The 19401-nt window shown below is 44.8% G+C and overlaps 2 protein-coding genes across 6 annotated transcripts in view; one reads left to right on the forward strand and one right to left on the reverse strand.

The window, feature by feature from the left end:
* The first annotated feature begins 224 nt into the window (after window positions 1–224).
* On the forward strand, window positions 225–6180 carry THAP9 (THAP domain containing 9). Its single transcript, XM_072336392.1, has 5 exons — window positions 225–350; window positions 417–612; window positions 699–897; window positions 984–1134; window positions 2309–6180. The coding sequence occupies exons 1-5, from the start codon at window positions 271–273 to the stop codon at window positions 4254–4256; spliced, it is 2574 nt and encodes an 857-aa protein (XP_072192493.1). The 5' UTR covers window positions 225–270; the 3' UTR covers window positions 4257–6180.
* Window positions 6181–6436: 256 nt separating this feature from the next.
* Window positions 6437–19401, reverse strand: part of LIN54 (lin-54 DREAM MuvB core complex component) — a 37572-nt gene continuing 24607 nt past the window's right edge. For 3 of the 5 annotated variants that reach the window (XM_072335176.1, XM_072335174.1, XM_072335175.1), the window contains exons 5-14: window positions 18337–18495; window positions 15785–16001; window positions 14978–15051; window positions 14638–14835; window positions 14121–14212; window positions 12797–12868; window positions 11592–11694; window positions 11173–11310; window positions 10274–10476; window positions 6437–9816 (exon numbers count right to left, since the gene is read on the reverse strand). In XM_072335176.1, the coding sequence (XP_072191277.1) occupies window positions 9615–9816; window positions 10274–10476; window positions 11173–11310; window positions 11592–11694; window positions 12797–12868; window positions 14121–14212; window positions 14638–14835; window positions 14978–15051; window positions 15785–16001; window positions 18337–18495 (1458 nt within the window). In that variant the 3' untranslated portion in view covers window positions 6437–9614. The remainder of the gene's footprint in view (window positions 9817–10273; window positions 10477–11172; window positions 11311–11591; window positions 11695–12796; window positions 12869–14120; window positions 14213–14637; window positions 14836–14977; window positions 15052–15784; window positions 16002–18336; window positions 18496–19401) is intronic. The other 2 variants (XM_072335177.1, XM_072335178.1) reach the window with 2 other exon arrangements.

The raw sequence follows: 19401 nt of genomic DNA on the forward strand, positions 1-19401 counted from the left end.
GCGCCTTATAAAGGAGTCGGGAGCGGCGCTGCTATTGGTCGCGAGGATCGCTGCTCCCCATTGGTCGCTTCCTTCCCTACGGCCGCCGCCGATTGGTCTCATAGGCGTCTCCCTACTGCGTGCACCTCATACCGAGGCGGAAGTGCGGCGCAGCCGCTCCAATTCTACTTCCGGGGGACAAGTCAGAGAGCCAATAACGATGGAGAACGAGAGGGCGGGCGGGCAGAGGCGGCCAATGAGCGCGGGGCGACGGAGCGCGGAGAGGCCGCCATGACGCGGAGCTGCTCGGCGCTGGGCTGCAGCGCTCGCGACAACGGGCGGAGCCGGGAGCGCGGCATCTCCTTCCACCAGTGAGTGCGGGCGGCGGGTCGCGGCGCCCGAAGCTTCGCGCCCACCGACCCCTTTCCGCCCCGCAGGTTCCCGACGGACGCCGCGCAGCGCCGCGAGTGGATCCGCGCCGTCAACCGGCTGGACCCGCGGAGCCGGCGGGCCTGGATCCCCGGTCCCGGCGCCATCCTGTGCTCGCGGCACTTCGCCGAGGCCGACTTCGAGCGCTACGGGCTGCGCCGCAAGCTGCGGCGGGGAGCCGTGCCGTCCCGCTTCCCCCTGCCGGTGCGTGAGGGACGGCGGGTCGCGACGGCTCCCGACCGCCGCTGACGACCGCTTGCCGTTCGCTAACGGCCGCCGTTCCGCCCTAGGAGCCGCCCCGCGGCCACCCGCGGAAAGTGCCGCTGCGGAGCGCGCCGCGGAGCCAGGACCACACGTACAGCCGCAGCGGGGCGGGGCCGGCCTCGCCCGCCGCCGGCACCCGCCGCCTCTACGGGCCCGTCCGGGAGCTGGCGGCGCGCCACGGGTTGCCGCGGGCCGCGCTGCGGGCGCTGCGGGCGCTGTTTCCAGGTAGGGTCCGGCCCCGCTGCCCTCTCTCCCCCCCCCCCACCCCGCCTCCTTGCTGCCCGCTCTCTCGGTGTTGTGTCTGTGAGCAGATCTGCCCCGCGGTGCCCAGCACTGGAGGCGGCCCTCCGAGTACTGCCCTGCCATGAGACAGTTCGCCTGCCTGCTGCACCTCCGCCACCGCGCCGCCTACGAGCAGCTGAGGAAGGTCTTCCCCTTGCCGCATCCTGCCAGCCTGACCAAGCAAGTCTGCCCCCAGCCCTTCTGCGTACGGGGTGAGGGGTTGTGTACGCAGCACAGCCCCTGCACCAGCAATTCCAGGGAACGTGCTAAGCTCCAGAGCGTTCTCCCACCTGTATCGATGAGACTGGCTTAATTTAAGGACCTCGGGTGCTGCGGGGGATGTATGTGATGCAGCAGAAACAAAGGACCGCAAAGAGGCTGAGGTCCTCTGACCCCACTTAGACACACAGGCACAGAAATACTGTTCAGTCCGTGCTCTCAGAAGTCTACATGCAGAGTGTAGACATGAGAGAAGGGAGGAATTTTCCACTTATAGACAGGAAGAGAACTGTGAGTAATGGCCCTTAAATAGAAAGAAGCTAAGCGAGCACCTGCTGAACTGCACCAACAGCCCAGAGAGAGTTGGACAGGGCTGCGTCCACAGGGAGCAAAAGCCTTCAATGTAAAAAACTGGGGCTTCATTTTTGGAAAAAGGAAGAGACACGAAGAAAACTCGAGGAAGGGAAGGAGTGCACCAAGCAGACAGGCTGGAGGCGTGTGTTTTCTTACCTTGCCACACGAGGATTGAGGGAAGTAGCTGAGTATTTGGAAGTGTCTCCCATAAATTAGAATCAGACGCTTCCAAAACATACAGCCGAGTTGCACAACTCGACTCAGTGCGTGGGCTGAGAATCCATAACCTGTAGTGCTGCCAGAGGCATTAGCAAGGAATGAAGTGACAGCACACAGTATGAAAGCTGAAGGAAGTCCCTGGCATCTCCACAGACCCTGCCTTAATGGAGGCCAGGGGATGCGATGGACTGAGCAGAGTAGGATTAAGCTCCCAGATCTTCTCAACCAGATTAAGGGTTGCAGAATAAAACCTTTGTGGAGAGGAGCCTGGCTTTGCTGAGCCACAGCAGTGCTCCTTTGTACTCTGCTCAGTTTCCTTTCTCTGTTGTCCTAATCTCCGCCTTAGAGGCAGGAACCCACTTTGTTATTTCCACCCTGAAAAATTTGGCTTAGCTTTCCATCACTGAACTGTGAGAAAGAAACATGTGTTGCAGCTCACTGTGTGCTGGCTGCGTCTGCGTTGCAGCTCTTTACGTGCCTGACAGTTGTTATAAGGTGGTGGCATTGCCTCAGTTTTCTCCGAAGCACATTCCCTAACCACATGCTCTTTTTTTCCCCCCAGCTGGCTGTCTAACGATGCTGCCGCTCCAGGCTTCTGCAATGATATGTTCCTCCAGCTTCAAGAAAAGGTGGAGAGAGGGGAACAGGCCTACTGCTGCTGTGCGCTGATGGTACGGGAAATGTCTCTGCAGAAATGCCACGAGTGGGACCGGCAGACCCAGCGTCTGACTGGCTTTATTGACTTGGGAGCAGGCAGCCTTGATGCTGATGAAGCTCCGCTGGCCTCAGAAGTGGTTGTTGTCATGGCAGCCGGTATCTCAAGCCCTTGGAGGGCTCCCCTTGGCTACTTCTTTGTGAGCAGCGTGACCGGTTCCTTGCTGGCTCAGCTGCTTCGTCAGGCCATCAGTAAGCTGAACAACATCGGTGTCACAGTGCTGGCCGTGACGTCAGGTGCCACTGCTTCCGGGGCAGAGACCGCAAGAGCTCTGGGGGTCAGGATCAACCCCAAAAGGATCCGCTGCGCTTTCCATCACCCACCCAGCTCTGCTCACTGCATTGCGTACTTCTTTGATGTCTGTCATGCTCTCCGGTTGATTAGGAACACGCTGCAGTACTTCCAGAAGATACAGTGGCTCGGTGACACTGTGCAATGGCATCATGTGGTGGAGCTAGCAACTTTACAGGAGAAAAAGCTGTTAGGGCCCAGGTCAGGGCATCCAGTGAGTGAGAAGACTTACCAGCTGAAGGTCAACCTTGCCACCCCGTTGTTCAGTGAGGCTGCTGCTGATGCACTGGAGCACCTCCAGAAGCTGGGCCTGGCCTCATTCCAGGACTGCGGTGGTACTGTCAAGTTTCTGCGTACAATGAGCCGTCTGTGCGATGTATTTCATGGCAGAGGCCCGTTTGGCAGTGCACTGAAGGGACCCTTGCTAGCTGGAAATTACAACAAAATCAGCCCCCTCTTGCACGAGGCCAAGAGCTTCTTTGTTACCTTAACAGACTCTACAGGGAGATACATAATTAAGAGCAAACGCAGACTGGGTTTTCTGAGCTTTTTGCTGAATGCTGAGAGCCTCAAATGGCTTTACAGCAACCCTGTGCTTCAAGAGGGTGCTCCTTCCCACCACCTCCTGACCTCCGCCTTCAGCCTCGACCCACTGGAGCGGTTTCTCTGGTCCCTCCAGCAAGCCTGCAGTGCTGGCAGTAGGAACCCCACCTGTGCCATGTTTCAGGCTGCCTACCGCAAAGTACTGGCTGGCTGCAGCCTGGCGCCAGACACTCTGCACAGCGCAGCAACTATAAGCAGCTTGGACCCGTCCCTGTCTCACAGGACAGACCTTACCCTTGGCAGCATTTGTTCTCAGTATAACCCAGTTCGTGGGAATATGCTGGCAGCAGAGCTCCCTTGTTGTGCTGGCCTTCTTTTGCGTGACTTTCCCCTGAGCAATGCACTTACAGACCTATCGCTGCACAAGCAGAGCATCACCTTTGCTGCAGGCTTAGTTGCTGAGCAATTAGCCTCCAGCTTGCGATGTGAGACTTGTGTTGCATCCCTCTTTGAGTCAGATGGGAGCAGACTAAAGTGCGGAGCAGTGCTCTACATCAAGAAATTACACGGACTAAGCCTGCCCTCAGCAAGTGTGCACCATGTAGCACATATTTCTGAACGAGTCCTGAGCAGGCATGGACAATTAGGAGATGACAAGAACTCCAAGCTATGGTATTTGTCTCTAGAACAAAACATTTTCCATGAGCTTCTGGGACAAAATCACCTCTTCCCCACCCTTTCTGAGCATTTATTTGAGGGAGAATTGCACGTTGACAATCACTACACAGTCTTAGTGAAGGGAATAGCAGAATGTTATTTAAATATCACAGCAAACCAAGCCCAAAAACTGAAATTCAATTACCACTGTGGTAGGCACAGATTGAAGAGAGTGAAAGGAAAGCATTTGCTCCTATCGCAGCCGGGAAGCTGTTGGTCAAGCCAAACCCACGCAGGGTCATGAATATTTATTGCTGTCCTCCACTGAGTCTGTTATGGCCAGTTCCATGCAAGAGGTGCCAGCAAACCACATGGTGTCTTCCCATGATTTGCCAGGCAAAAACTGGTGATGACTTGGGACACTGTGAATGGTCTGACCCCAGATTGAGTAGGCAAAGCAAGGAAGTCCATCTAGCAACCCTGGGAAGCAGCCACGTATTTCATGCAACTCTGAGCCAATCAGGATAGGGAGCAGTTGCTTAAAATGTCTGGGGGAGGTGGCAAGGGACAGCATGGTGTCTGCTTTGGCTAGCGTAGTGCTGCGAGTGCTCTTGCTAGGAGAGGAGATACATCCATAGTTGCAGGGGATTGGTGTGCTAACTTGATTTTACTATTAGGCCTGTGATAAAATAAGCTGGAACTAAGAGGCTTAAAAGGGAAAATGCTTAAAAATGGAAATAAATCATGTGGAAACAAAATGGGACTTGAGTTGTACATCTGATGAGCCAGGCATGCAAGCTGTTTAAGTCTAGAACTTGGTGAAGGAGGGACTACAGCAACTACAAAGCTAAACTCATATGTTTTGCAAATGAAGGAATAGACATGAAGCAAACACTCATTCAAGGCACAAAGGCAGCACTACTTCATCACTTGTGCAGGAGCACCATGCATCCATGTACATGCATGCTGCAGCAAGGAGTGTGTATCGGGTACCATCCGTGGCCCCATGAGTTCCCCTCAGTTACTGCAGCACAGCACTTCATCCCAGAGCTGGCATTCCATCTTGCCTTGTGCCCTGAGCAGCAAGACACGTCTGTCTTGTCCTTAGTTTCTCTTGAACAAAGTAATAGGCCAGGTTTCTTCAATCACTTCATTACTGTGGTGAGGAAGGTGCTTTGGTATTCTGCATTTTGCCTCCAGAGGAGGCTCGCTTTTTTGCCGTGCAGAACAGAGGTTGCATCCATGGAAATGAGAGAGTAGTATTTCCCACACAACTCCCTCTGGCTATCCAGTCCAATTACTTGTGCAAAAAGCCATCACCAACCGTCACAGAACCATTTCAGCTAGAATACACTTTGCAGGAAACCATCTCCCCTCATACGTATGCGTTTTTTGGGTCAACTGGAAAAACGCTGCCAGAATCCCTATGACTGGTTAAACTGCACATTACTGCTCTTGAGCTAGAACATTTGCACCGCCCGCCTCAACCTCCAGCCACAAGATGAGATGAGTCATAAGGGAGCTGGCGCTTCCTTGCTGCACAATTTTTTGGCTGGCTGGATGCCTGCTACCACTTCCTGTTTACATCAGAGCCAGTCTGTCTTGCTTGATGCAGAATGAGCCTCCTCCCCAAGGGGATGCTCGCAGACAAAAGATGTGCAAGAGGCTCTTACCTCCAGTGGTACCCGTGACCAACACAGTTCGTCTGTCCTTCTGTGCATCACTTCAATACTGATGAAAGAGGTTTCAAAACACTGCTGAAGTTTCCCAGGGTTCAACAGAATTAGGCTTGAGCCAGAAGTACATTATTAGAAAACAAAGAAAGAAAAACAAGTTGCAGTTTGCAAAGCTAAGAAAGCCATCTGATATTCAAAGAAAGCTTGACAGTTGTTAGAGGAGTCCTGTACCAATTAAGCATTCATTTCCAAAAATATAGGGCCAGCTGCTGCCCACCAGAAATGCTTCTGGTTGTTCTTACACCCCAGGAACTGCTCAGTATTTGTAATGCTGTGGTTATCGCCAGGGAATCTTCCCTACTGTGCCTGTTGATAGCCTCTCTTCTCAGCAACATCTCCCTATGCAGATGTTCACCATCTCTGAAGCACCCACACTTGTGCCAGCACTCTGCACTTCTGGAGTCCTTACAAACTCACTCAGATCATTGGATATAATAATTTCTTCTCAGTCTCCTATTGCATCCTTGCCATCACATACATTTTCAAGTTAATGTATTATCACATGAAATTATGTTTGCTTTCCCCATGCTCTGCTTGTCCTCCTTTTTCACCCCTCCTGCAGATGCTGGCAATCTACGCTCACTGGAGCTCCTGCCACATCTCCAGGGCTGCTCCTGCAGCCTGATACCATCGCACAGCGCCAGCAGCCAGCACATTATCAGCATTGTCACGTGCCGTGCATGGCAAGGTGCAAAAGTACACTAATAACCAATGGTTAAATCTCTGGTGGGATTCAATGGTATATTCGAAAGCCAAGGCAGTACTAAACATTTACAGAATAGTATAAATGTTTATTTTCTTTGTGATTTATCCGACTTTTATTTTTACAATATAGAAAAGTGTATTCTTTGAATAGGTCTCGTAAATATAAATTTAGTTTTTCTACTTTCAGATGTAAACAGAGCTACAAAATGAACCCTTGTCCCGTTCCCGATTATTTTCGCACGACCGCATGAGCTTGACTGTCAATCTCGTCCAGCAGTTTGATGCAAATGGCTAAGGAAGTACAAAACCCAATCCGTACATATTACACCGGTGAAAAGGGAAGAATCCCAGCTTAATATTGGAGAAAAGCTTGCTCAAAACAAAATTGAAAAACTAAGAGCTTTTGATTGCACCTCCAAAGTCTTTAGAAGCAAAATATTCTCAAGCAATGCCATCATACATAATTACAACTGTCATCTAAAGTTCACAAGTTTCTGCACACTGTATATAAATACACATCACAAAAGGTGCATTTTAGAGAAAGACACATAGTATATACAAAATTAACATGGATTGAAGTCTAAACAAACAAAGGCATATTGCAATCTGTTTGAAAAATAATGCAAGTAGTTATTACTTTATTCACTTACACTAATTTACATTTATACAAATCTTACTGGACATACTACATTAGGTCACTAGAAGTAAACTGAATATCTGCACTACGTAGGTCGCTCTGAAAGTAATGCCTCTTATTTATTTCCACATAAACTACAACAAAGAGCACAATGACACTATTTGATAGAGCAAATTCTGAACTAATACACTCTCTTTTTCAGTCACCTACCATTAGCTACACATTTTCACCAGCAATGAATGAGAGCCCATATGCCATGTTGTAAAAATCTGCACCACCAAAGGTGACCCACTGTCGCTACTGCTAAAATGCACAACCACCACCCCACTGTGCTCACATCCCCTGCTTGGTCTCCAGCAACATTCAGCAAGAGTTGGTGAATGTCAATGGGTGCCATTTTTCCTGCATGGAGGAATTCAAAATTAAAGGTGATGCACCTTTACCTCACATGTACCTGCATGTCGGGCACCCTTCTGTCAGACTGTCCTAACAGACTGTCGGCAGGAAGGTTCAGCCTCTCCTGCCACACCACCAACATCTGCCTCTGATGCTGTGGGCTAGTGTAATAAAATAGGAGGCATTACTTTCAGAGCAGCCCTTGTACATGTAAGAAGTTATTGTACTGACTTTTAATAAACTGAAGTCTTAATTATGGAAAGAAACAAAACATTTACTTACAGAAGAGATGGATGGATTCCCTTTTCAGAGATTTGCATTAATATACTTGCGGTTTAAGCTCAGGGAGATGTAACTACCAGACAGAGCCTTTCTGATAGTGACCAGCAGTCCAGACCTGGTCTCCAACAGCGACCTGCTGCGACTTCCACTGCTGCTGGCCACCTTCCAAGTCCTTTCTGCCCCCAAGCCATTCTAGAGGGTACACCAGGAAAGCATAGAAGAGAAAGGGCCTTACGCTCAGCACGCAGGAGCACAGAGTGAAGGCTGGGAGCAGAAGCCTCCTTCCATCTTTTTGCCATCACACGCACATGCAGGCATTTGGCTCTGCTGCTACTTTCCCAGCTTGGTTCTGCTAGAAAACCTGGAGGAAGAGCTCTGCTGCATCTCCGTGTTTACAGTTTTACATGAAGAATACAAAATCCTTTTTGGAAAAACCTAGCTACATCGTTCAGGGAACAGAAAGAGTTATTAAAAATGCCTGCGATTAAACATGGTTATTGACATTCACATTAGTAAGTAACCTATGAGACTGATTTTGCAAATATGTTCCACTACCAAAAAAGTGATCCGAGACTGCCTGTAACAAATACTGGAAAATTCTCCTGCCCCGTTCTACACACAGCTCTACATTGATTTGTGTTTTGTTGGTACACTTTCCTCCCTTTCCTGTTTTTGAGCCAAAGGATCCATACATCTGTTTTAGCAGCAATCTTGATTCTGTGCTAGCATCCTCACTGATCATTGTGCTCTCCATCATTCTAAACAGCCCTCAAAAAAACCCAACAAACCCAAACACAAAACCCTTTAAAGCCAAATAAACCACCACAATTGCAAAAAGTAGCACCACGAAGACCCCCAACCAGGCTGAACGCAACATCTCCACCTGCATTTGCAGTTCAGATTCAGATTGTCCTGATTCCTCATTAAGACAACTGTAGCGCTCCTGTCTCCACTAACTCTCAGCTTCTCAGGCTCAAACAACTTCCTATGGAAACAGCTTAATCCTAGAAAACACAAAAACCCACACAGCACTACCTGCAGAGCAGGATCGAGCTGCTGCAGAGCTCTGAACGTCAAGCTTCACCCCAAGCAACAGCATCTGCCTGCTGCACAGGCAGAGTAGCATTACAGCATGGCTGTTCTTCCTCACTTTTAAGAGCAGACCACTATCTTAGCCTCTGAGTTCCATTAAACAAATGAACAAAGAAAAACAAACATTGAACCCTCATCCATGATCATATAAAAAAAAAAATTCCATTTATTCCAGTACCTCAGAATTCCTTAGGGCCCTCTCTAGTGAGGTTCCCGAACACTTGTTGACAATAAACCTGCAAGCAACCACTGCATACTCGCCTGTGTATTTCACACCGTTCTGCTCACTAAGGGATTATGCTGTGTCAGGTCCCGAGTGTAGGTACTACCTTCCATTTAGATGCTGACTTTTACATGTTTCCTTTCAAAAGTGACTTCGATACACAGATGTTCTTCACTGTGGGCCTGTTGCCAAAATATCCTTGTTATCACATGTTTTCCTGCACAAAGCAATGCAACTCTATGTACTGTAAATAATATATTATAATAATTTATATATGCCCTTCAGGCAGTTATTTTTGGGGAAAGGGAAGAAAACACCTACTCTTTTTTTCTTTTAAGAAACCCAAGTTAAAAGCTGTACATCAGGAAGAAAAAATGTCTTTTAGGAGTTATCTTATGTAGAAGAGAATTTAGCTAAGACTTAAAAGGCTCTAAATCTTGTTATAAAATATTTTCTTGTTTAATCTTCTGCAAGTCAATTAAAACAAGCACCAAATTGGCAAGTGTTACTAAATCCTCTATTCCAAATCAAAGTGTCCCTGTGCCTTAAGTGTTCTGTTCAGTTTGCTTCACTGTGGCTCATGTGCACGTGTCAGCAGTTCATGGCACAAGGGTCACTTTTGGACTTCCCTGCAGAGTTAATAACTCTCATCAAACAGCGTCCAAACTCCTCCAGGATCATGCGCTCCGCAGCTGCTTTTGACTTGCCCATCTTCTCAGCTTGCTCTGCCTGAGCCAGAAGGCATTCACAGGTTGCGTCGGCTACCTCCTTGGTTACAAACGTGAAGGGCAGCCTGAAAAAAACAAAACGGAACATCCACTCACTCCAACAGGCAGCCAATATGCCACAGCTTGAGTCAAATGAACAGGCAGGCAATTTTTGCTTTGTGTTTGCTGCCATCGAGGTACACTGCAAAACAGATTTTGAAGTGCCCAGCTACACAGAAAAATTATCCAGCTTTCACTATATGGGCAGCCTGAAGTTTATATACACTCAGTAAAGGGATGTGCATTTCTTGTTTTCTAGCAGCATACAGCAACCAGAAAAAAACAGTGCTTAGTTACATGCCTGAATACGGCCACACTTTGCACACACTGGATTTCACAGAAGACAAAAGACTCCAATCACCTGTGTACTCCTGGCCCTACAGCTTATGCAGATAACATTCAAAGATGACAGGACCATACCTGTCACACGCATCAGAAAAACTACATTAGAGCCAAGCAAAATGGAGGACTGTGTTAACTTACTTCCCTCCACCGCTGCTGAGTGCTGGAGTTGGCCTTGTTAGGAGATCTGAGATCTGGGAAGATAACTTTGTCTTCGCTGCTGTCTGCTGCTGGACCCTAACTTCTGCAGCATCTGCTAAGTGCATCAATGTCTTTCGCTCTGGGCTTTCTTCAAAATTTTTACAGCCAACACATTTGCATATGGAAGAACACATGATTTTTGCCTGAAAGAAACAAAGAGAAGATGAGAAACTCATCACAACTTAAGACATTCTTTATGACGACCCACAGGAGAAACATCATTTTGTCTTAGCGTCTTATTAATTAGACACCAAAAGAAACCTTCTCTTCAAATTCTCTTATTGAAGTGAGATGCCTTCCCAGAATTTATGCTTGGATCTGCTGCAAATCAACAGTTTCCCACTCACGTCTTTCTTTCCCAATCTGCTGTTTTCAATAGAATTGAGCAGTTAAAACTATTAGAGATAAAGGCTGCTACCATCTCCACATCTACAAACTGTGTTGCATCAGCAGACTGATTAAGCTTTTGCCTTTGGCTTCCACAGACGTGATGAGTGTCTGTGTAATACTGTAATAACTAATAGAGCACCTAGGGACATGGTGCTATATGTTTCTTTCTGTAGGACTTGTAGAGTTCTTTACAGAAGACTACTCTTTGGTACAGGACAAATCCAAGCCTGAGTTCAGAGTTGTCACATATTTTTAATTGAAGCTCAGGACAGAAGTGAGCAATTCTGCAATGCATACAGCTTTCTAGATGGAAACCATCAGTAGGAAAAATAGACCAAAACCATTATGGCAGAGTTTCAGCAAGAGGAAGGAAGGGACAAAGCCCAGCAGTGAAGTTGCAGCACTGATGGAAAAAGCTGAAGCCTTTAGGATGACATAATGCTTCTTACCTCGTAACACTCACAGTAGTTTTTGAGGCATCCCGAGCGTTTACAGTTACACCCTTTGCTGTGTCGCCGATCTGATTCTCCTTCCTTTCCTTTCCCTATTTTGGGCTTGAAGGCTTCAGGGTTTCTGTCAAGGCAAGCCTGTCAATGCAGACCCAAAGGGTCAGTCACTGCATGCAAGGAGCAGAAATTTAAGGTGCAATGCAACAGCTTACACTTTGCACAGGTGGGAGAAGATTAGGGTGTTAAACACCCATCAGACTTCAGAAGGCACAAGCTACTTTTATCCCAGCTATCTTTGGAGGCAAACTACGCAGTCAGTTTTCCCATCACAGTTCCACTCAGAAATATGCTAAATTCTATATGAATGGAACATGCTCTTCACTTCACAACCTCAAAAGTAAGAAAAAAAGACTTCTCACCTTTATTGCTTTTTGTCTGTCATTTTCATGGTCCAGGTTGTTATAACAATTTGTACAGTTGCAGTTGTTGCAGAATTCACCATTTGCAAAGCAATCACAATACCTGAAACGGAAGATAAGAGAAAGCATTAGCAAGCGTGACCATTACCTTGTTGTAGTACCAAAGGCAGCACCAGACATTTCTATAGTCTGGTGACACACACGCCCATAAAGGTCTTGGTCATCTTGTGCCAAGCCCCATATGAACAAGTGGTAGAAGTCTCACTCCCAGGAGTGAATCTCCCAGTGCAGGTCTATTTTGGCACCATGAAGGCAACAAATGTGTATGTTGTAAAACAAATTGAAGAGTAAACAACAGAGCAGCTAAACCTCTTCCTGTTTACCCTGCTACCTGTGAAGCAGACAATTTTGAGACTAGGAAGTACAGGGGACACCCCAACACACAGCGTGGGGTCTGTTACATGGAAACAAACCCAAAATACAAAAATGAAACATTTCTTAAAGGAGGTTCAGAAACCACTGAATCATTTCCCTTTGAGAAGCAAATCATTGATTTTTTTCTTCTTTGTCTAGCTCTCATGGAAGCAGATTAATATTTCCTCCTGATATTGTACAGAAATCTGCATACTGACTCTGCTTAGGTTAAAAGCAACAAAACAACTTAAGATGTTTTATGTCAACTTGTTACAAACAATAAATAGAACAGCAAAAAAAACAAACAAGAGGATGACCAAGTCCTAGACTTCTTAAGAATCACTCGTCTATTTGAGTGTTTAAAACAGACACTGTTTCCCCCTCCTGAAACACAACAAAACAGGAAAAAACAGCAAACCAAACAGCCCAATTTTGCTGTAGAACTTCATATTGTGTACCATTATTCACAGGATTTGCTGAAGTACAGTAGATATCCACTGATGATGCTTTTGGATGTAATGTCACTGACAGCAAAAATGCAACTCCAGCTGCTGAGCAGAATTGGCTCTATCATGCACAAGGGCGCAAGGTTAGAAGTTTACGATATGGTAGTGTCTATGCAGCCCACATAAGCTGCACAATGGCACATGCATGGCAACATCCCCATCGATGTCAACAGTAACTATGCTAGAAGATAGATGTAACATTTCTTACATACTTAAAAACATTTTGATTCTTGGGATAAATACGATGTCAAAAAATAAGGATTAAAAATAACAAGAAGTACTTACAATTTCAAACATAAAGACTTTGTACAATTGCAAGGCTTCCGGGGCCGATTTGCAGATTCAGAAGGTATTATTCTATAGGTGAAAGAAAAGAAAGAAAAAAGAAAGAAAGCATCTATTTATACACAGTTCGATCAGTTTCTTCCTAATTTAAATTCAAGTAAGTGGCTCGTAACACAAACTCTAACAAACCTTCATGTTCCCTTTCTGTTAGGTTTTTGACTGACAGTAAGCGACCATTATACATAGTGTTTTTCCAGTACAGAAAGAGTTGCTTATTCACTGAAAATCTGTCTGCATGTCTCAAATAGAAATGAGGTTTAAAGCTAGAGGATACACCTTAACTGCAATGTGCAGAGAAAGCTTCCTTAGAACATCCCTATACATAAGGGGACTAGGTCCAAAAAAGGTTCACAGAACAGGATCACATCTTCACCTTTGCACAAGCTGGAACAAAGTAAAAATAGAGTAAATCCAGAAACAATGGGCAAGCAAGCCAAAATACTGCCTTGGGTTTAAAAATGAATTTCATATCAAATGTAAGCTTTAACTGCTCTTAAAAACTAGGATTTAGTGTCATTAATCTCTTTTGATGAGATTCCTTCAATCCCTATCCAGCAATTTCTGCACATTTCTGGAGATTAAATCAAACCCAATCATTTGAATAGCTGCAGCTGGATTAGGGATTAGTTTGCATCACAGTTTTGGTTGCAGCATCAAAAAGCACCTTGGTGTACACAGTTTCCAGCAAACAATAACACAAAAAACAACAGCAACTAAGTCAGCTGGCTCAGCACAGAGAAAATAATCCATGTTAGCTGCTGTTTTCATCATTTTCAGAAGAAAAATACAAGACTGAAAAGAACCCTAAGCCTACTGCTAGGATCCTTTTCAGGTTTCAGTTGCATTTTGTGCTGCTCAGTTACATTTTTGCGCATGCTAAACTTGATGCTCCTGTTTTGCTAAGCACTTCTTTCTAACAATGTCAAGAAATAGCCTGTAGTTCCCAGGCACTGATGAAGGATGAGGAACAAGCACCAGGGGAACCTTCGGGTCAATTTTCTGCTACAGGAGCTGGGGGCTGGAAAGGCTTTGATTAAGAGACTGGCTCACCCGTTTGTTAGATGCATCTCTTTAGTCAGAGGTGCTAACCTCAACACAGTATGCTTTATTTCTTTAGAAACCACACAAAATTCAGAAGAAAAAAAGAAAACACCACCCCATCAGTGCTGAAAACAGCAGCAAGCTCAGCAGATTATATGCAGTGGTTTTGTTGTTGTCTTTTCCCTCCCCCCCCCCTCACCAACCCTCTTTGTAAAATACTCACCCGTTGAATGGTAGCCGTGCTTGGGACTGGATACTGGATGTCCCAGTGAAGCCAGTGTTGCTTGCTATTGATACATATGATGATTGCTGCAGCTAACAAAACACAAAGGTAACACATATCACACAGGGTAACATGAAAGAAATTGAAGTATGCTTACTAGCATTTGTAGATGCTCTTACAAATAGCTTTCCAGATATTGTTCTGAAAATAATATGTTTGTAAACACAGACTTTGAGATTTGCAGAAGTTGGTATCATTTACTTTAAGAGAAGTGGACAGGAAGGACACAAGTACTGTTGTTTTGTTTTTGTTTTTTAGGACAAACTATAGCTTTAACAAAACCAAAATGGAACCAAAGATTAAGGCTGGTACCAGTGATGCCACAGGCTGGTAGAACCCTTGTTTGAACAGACTGGCTAATCAGCCTTGAGCACTGAGGAACAAGAACTTTCAAAAGGACACCAGTATGTTCCATAACAGCACTGCTTTGTTATTTATCTCTGGATTAAGACCATACCTGTGTAACATACTGAGCTGGAAGGACTGCATAGCCAACATTTCCCGTGCCAGGTGCTGGTGCCAGTACAGTGCCTGGGGGCAGGTTAGTGAGGTTGGGCTGTATCTGTGGCAGTGGAGTGGCTGGCATAATTAGTCTTTGTTGGGGCTGACTTGTTGTAACTATCTGGGAAGTTGGGTTGATGGGTTTGGGCACCACCTGGAAACAAAGTAAGACTTCATGAAAGAAGAATATTCCTTCAGAAAACATTTGTACTATAGAACATTTCATGACTGTGCTGGAATTGGACTTTTCCTTCCAGCTGAAACAAGTCAGTAACATGCACTTATGCTGAGCTTACCTGTTTCACAGTCTGTGCTGGCACTATGGGAACAGACATCCGCACTGGGGTTGCATTCACCACCACTGGTTTTGCTGGTAACAAGACAACATCAGATCAACACACATTATTCACTCAGTCCACAGTTGAAACCTCAAGACTTTCAAGCTTACAGAATGTAAGGATACTTAATCTCTGACTACTTGCAGTACTGACCAAACTCATAGGTACTTTTCAGACAGAAGTGTTAGATACTATGTAAACAGTTATTTACAGAAGTGTACATGCATATTCCATAGCAATGATTTAAAAAACAGCTTAGATGCTGAGATTCTCTGGACTCTATTTCCTGCTGCCAAGAGGAAACTACAAAACCACAGCTTGTTTTGACATCTTCATTCCATAGCAGCTTCAGAAATCATGGACGGAAACCAGTAGAGAAATCTGGCACTTCCAACACAATCTGAAGGATTTTAACGCTGCAGCATTTTGCCAAGATACATATGAACTGCCATGGCTTCACATTTTTAACATGAAAACCTGGGACTTGTCACAAGTCATCCACAAAATTGGTGTAATCTAAGCAAAATCAACCTAAATAGCTCCAGGCGTTCATGCCCAACAGATCAACTTGTCACAGAGGGGCCCTTTCCATATACAAACCCGAGCTAGCAGTGGGAAATAAAACCTTTCAAAACTTACCACAAAAGGTACCAGGTACATCTGGTAGTTTGGAAGCATTTCTACTAAGTGACTATTTTAACCCTCAAAAGGCAAACTAGGAAAATGAAGAAAAACTTCAGGTAACACATTAGCACCAGCACTTACCCTGCTGGAGAGGCTGTGTATTCGTACTGGGATTCTGACTGGCCGACTGGGTTGAACTACTGGCTGTTGTGGCAGTAACAAGTCTGACATAATGGAACTTGCTTCCAGGTACCTGAATCTGCTGAACATTCGGAGCAGTTGCCAAGGGAATAATTGTCTTGAATTGAGATGTACCCACTCCTCCTACAGTAATGGCCTGTACTGCTGATTTCACAGCCTATTAAACCAATCAAGAGAGCATAAGGTTACTTTTACTAAGGGTGAAAAAACACCGCCATATTTATTCCTCAATTTGTTAGTGAGGAACTCTTCAATCCATTAGCATCCATGAGAACCAAATCACTTATCCCTGATTATTCTGATTTCTGGAGTAAGAGGAACAGATTAAATGCCACTCCAAGTCTTGGAGCAAAGCAAGCTCAGCTCCATTTACAATTCCTTCCAGTAAACTCCTGAGTAAAGTAACATTTGCCTAAATATGGCAAATCAGTTTGCTTTTCAAGATACAATGAATGCCAAATCAGACATCAGCTAAGAGGACTTGGTTTTCAAAAATCAGGCAGGGAATGAATCAAAATTATACCTACTAATAAAAAAAACAACATAGTGAGAACTCCTTGCAGAACTGTTCATGCTAGACTGCACTATGATTTACCTCTGTGTGTACAGATATGTCCTGCTGGACAGATTGTGATGAATACACACAAATCATTGTGCAGCCAAAGTAGAAATGGATCTGAGTCCATATATCAATTACTGAAGAGATGAGAAAGCAGTTAGGCTGCAAAATGAAAAAGGCAAGAACAATGAAGAGTAGCAAAACAATTTACTAAATAATAAAAGCAAGAAGGAGAAAGAATTGGATCTTTGGCACACTTGTACTGCTTCATAGCTGGGACAGCAGTACATCTAGGATACACAAGACTCCACCCTCCCAATTTCTCTCAAACTACAAAATGATGACAATCATGTTCATTATATTTGTACACATTGATAACTGTATGAGATTGGTAACAGCCTCTTTCTGGTGAACTCAAATGTGGGTAAATTTCTCTTCTGCTCTCTTTTTCTCAGCCACTTCAACTATTTATTGGAGTTCAACTATTTATTCTCAGTATCTACTAAAATCGATATTAGTATGTCACTGTCAACTGTGTTAAATCTTTGTGGTAAATTTGATTGATACAATGATATGACATTTTTAGAACCTTTAGAACCTTTTCCTAGCTGTTGATAGCTCCAGGAATAAAACCTCAATTTACACATACTTCACTAGAGATACAAGTCCAGTCTTTTAGAGAAGTTGTTTTTTCAGAAGGGGGGTGGTGGTGGTGGAGGATGCATACATATTTATGAGTATTGAAATTTCAACAGCACAGAGTAACAGCAAATAAGCACTGTCTGCAAGCACAGTCACAGCGTTCTATTACGGAGAGACCAGCTTAGGCAAAGTTCCATCTAGCACATAAATTGCTGACTGTCATCCAAGAACAACTGGGAAAATAATACTATTTAAGTGATGGCTCTTCAAAGGGCATGTTCTTGAGCCCTGTGAAGGCAGGAGAAATCCCTATGATTCAGATAGCTTTAGATCACATCTCAATGTGCACACTACACAGGAATCTCAGATTGGTCACTTTGGTTGCTTACTTAAGAGTGATTTTATGTTTTAACAACTTTTTAGAACAGTCTTGCCAGTTTTACTTGGAAATATCGAATCATGCTGATGTTTACATCCCCATATCTCCATTCCTATTAACATAAACAATACTAAGACTACCAACATCTGCTGGAGCTTTGGGTCTTTTGCAGCGCATACAACTGTTACCACTCCCTGCAATAGCCACCTTTCTCATTTACACTTGCGCACCATCCTTTGTGTTTATCAAAACAGGAATAGAGACATTAAGATGGAAGAAGATTCCCCTAAGATGACAAAGGGAGATTAAAAAAAAACAAACTGTAGCTTGTTGTCATGGGTTAACCATGACATTTGTGAAACAGCTCAATTCTGTCTTTTATTAATGCAAGTTAACTTACAAAAATTAATAGGGAGAACCTTGGTATTTCTCTAGTAATAAAATAACTGATTCATAATTCTGCAGGTCTCAGAGCACAGTTTTGCTTACTCAGACCCATACCAAAATACTTCATTGTTGCAAGCCTCAGAAACACTCAGAAAGCAGCCCTAATTGGTGGCCTAGAAGTACTGTTCATTGTTGGAAAGTAATCAATTACTCCAAGAATTCTGCCTTCTATCACAGCATGTCTTTAAGACAACATGGGAAATTTAATATACAAAGACAAGAGTTAGCTCCAAGTGAAGCTTTTCCAGATTGGACACCTATTTTCTACGTGCACACCCTTGGCTGTCAGCTATTGCCAGCCTGCACCTACACGGGAGGACCACCTGTTCCTCTGTCAACTTGAACAAAAGCCTTTACAAAAACTCCTTGGGACTGCCCGCTGCCATCCTGCAGATCAGCACCCTAGTTTTCCCACAAGTGATGAGACGCAGACATGCTAAAAATTAAACGAAAGTCAGTCTGTACCTGCGTGGTTGTGTGGTTGACTATGGCCTTCCCAGGGGAGGAGGGTGCTGACTGCTGCACTGTGAGGATCTGCTGTCCTAATGCTACATTCAGTGGGACGCCCACCGTCTTCTGGGGGGAGTTGGGAGGCTGGGAGGCCACTGACACCACTGTTAGCTGCTTGGTAAAACAAAGAAGCAGTTTAAATCTCTGCAGTATGCAAACCCTCTCTACATATGTCCCTCTAATCATGAGAGGTACAGTTCTCCCACAGTACATTAAGATCTTCTTGTGAGCAAAAGAGTTGTACTCTAATCACAGCTCACACTGTGCAACCTGACTGTGCAATCACAGCATATACACGGGTTAGCAACTTCATGACATTGTCAGTTTCCAGCACAGAAAGGTCCCTGCAGGAAGTCAGCACTGCCCCCGTTTTGGTTGGAAACTCTGCACACTGAAGCCATAGCATTGTCAGGATGGATTTTTGGAATAACAACTTTATAATTGGCACCATGATGGCTACATGATCAATGGGGATTTTAAAGGATGGAAATGAAAAAAAAAAAATAAAAAAATCTCACTTTATGCTGTTAATCCATACTAAATATAAAAGACTTTCCTCAGTGTTTTCCAAGTTTCCAGATCCTGATAAGACCCAGTTTTCTGCAGAGCATGTCATTTGACTACTCTATTCTACATACTCTCAGCCCTTCTGTTGCAGTTTCACTGATAGAACCAGGACATCTTCCAGAGTTTGTTTTCTACCTACTCTTTTAAATTCCCTGCATTAAGTTTTAAGAAAGATCCACAGGTTTGGAAACATTTTTTTTAAAAAGATACTCAGAATTATTTGCCTACAGTAAACTCAGGAGATAACTATGAGACTTTTTACTCCCACTCTTCTGATAGTCCTTAGAATAAGATTTTACAGCTTCCCTACATTGTTTTGCCCAGTAATAACTCTGAAACAAAAGCCCTTTGCTCCATTTGTGTAACATTCCATAGCTAATGGACATCCAAACTAACAAAATCTTAATTCTCACATTGGTTTTCATACATTGTACTTAGCTTGCATGTGTTATA

This window comes from Excalfactoria chinensis, chromosome 4 (genome assembly GCF_039878825.1).
Source record: "Excalfactoria chinensis isolate bCotChi1 chromosome 4, bCotChi1.hap2, whole genome shotgun sequence".
NCBI lineage: Eukaryota > Metazoa > Chordata > Aves > Galliformes > Phasianidae > Excalfactoria > Excalfactoria chinensis.

Bases quoted from the DNA above. Each gene is read 5' to 3' on its own strand.
- THAP9 (XM_072336392.1), top strand. From the start codon at position 271: ATGACGCGGAGCTGCTCGGCGCTGGGCTGCAGCGCTCGCGACAACGGG. The intron at 613-698 runs GTGCGTGAGGGA...GTTCCGCCCTAG, and splicing joins CGTCCCGCTTCCCCCTGCCG to GAGCCGCCCCGCGGCCACCC. The intron at 1,135-2,308 runs GCAAGTCTGCCC...TTTTCCCCCCAG, and splicing joins CATCCTGCCAGCCTGACCAA to CTGGCTGTCTAACGATGCTG.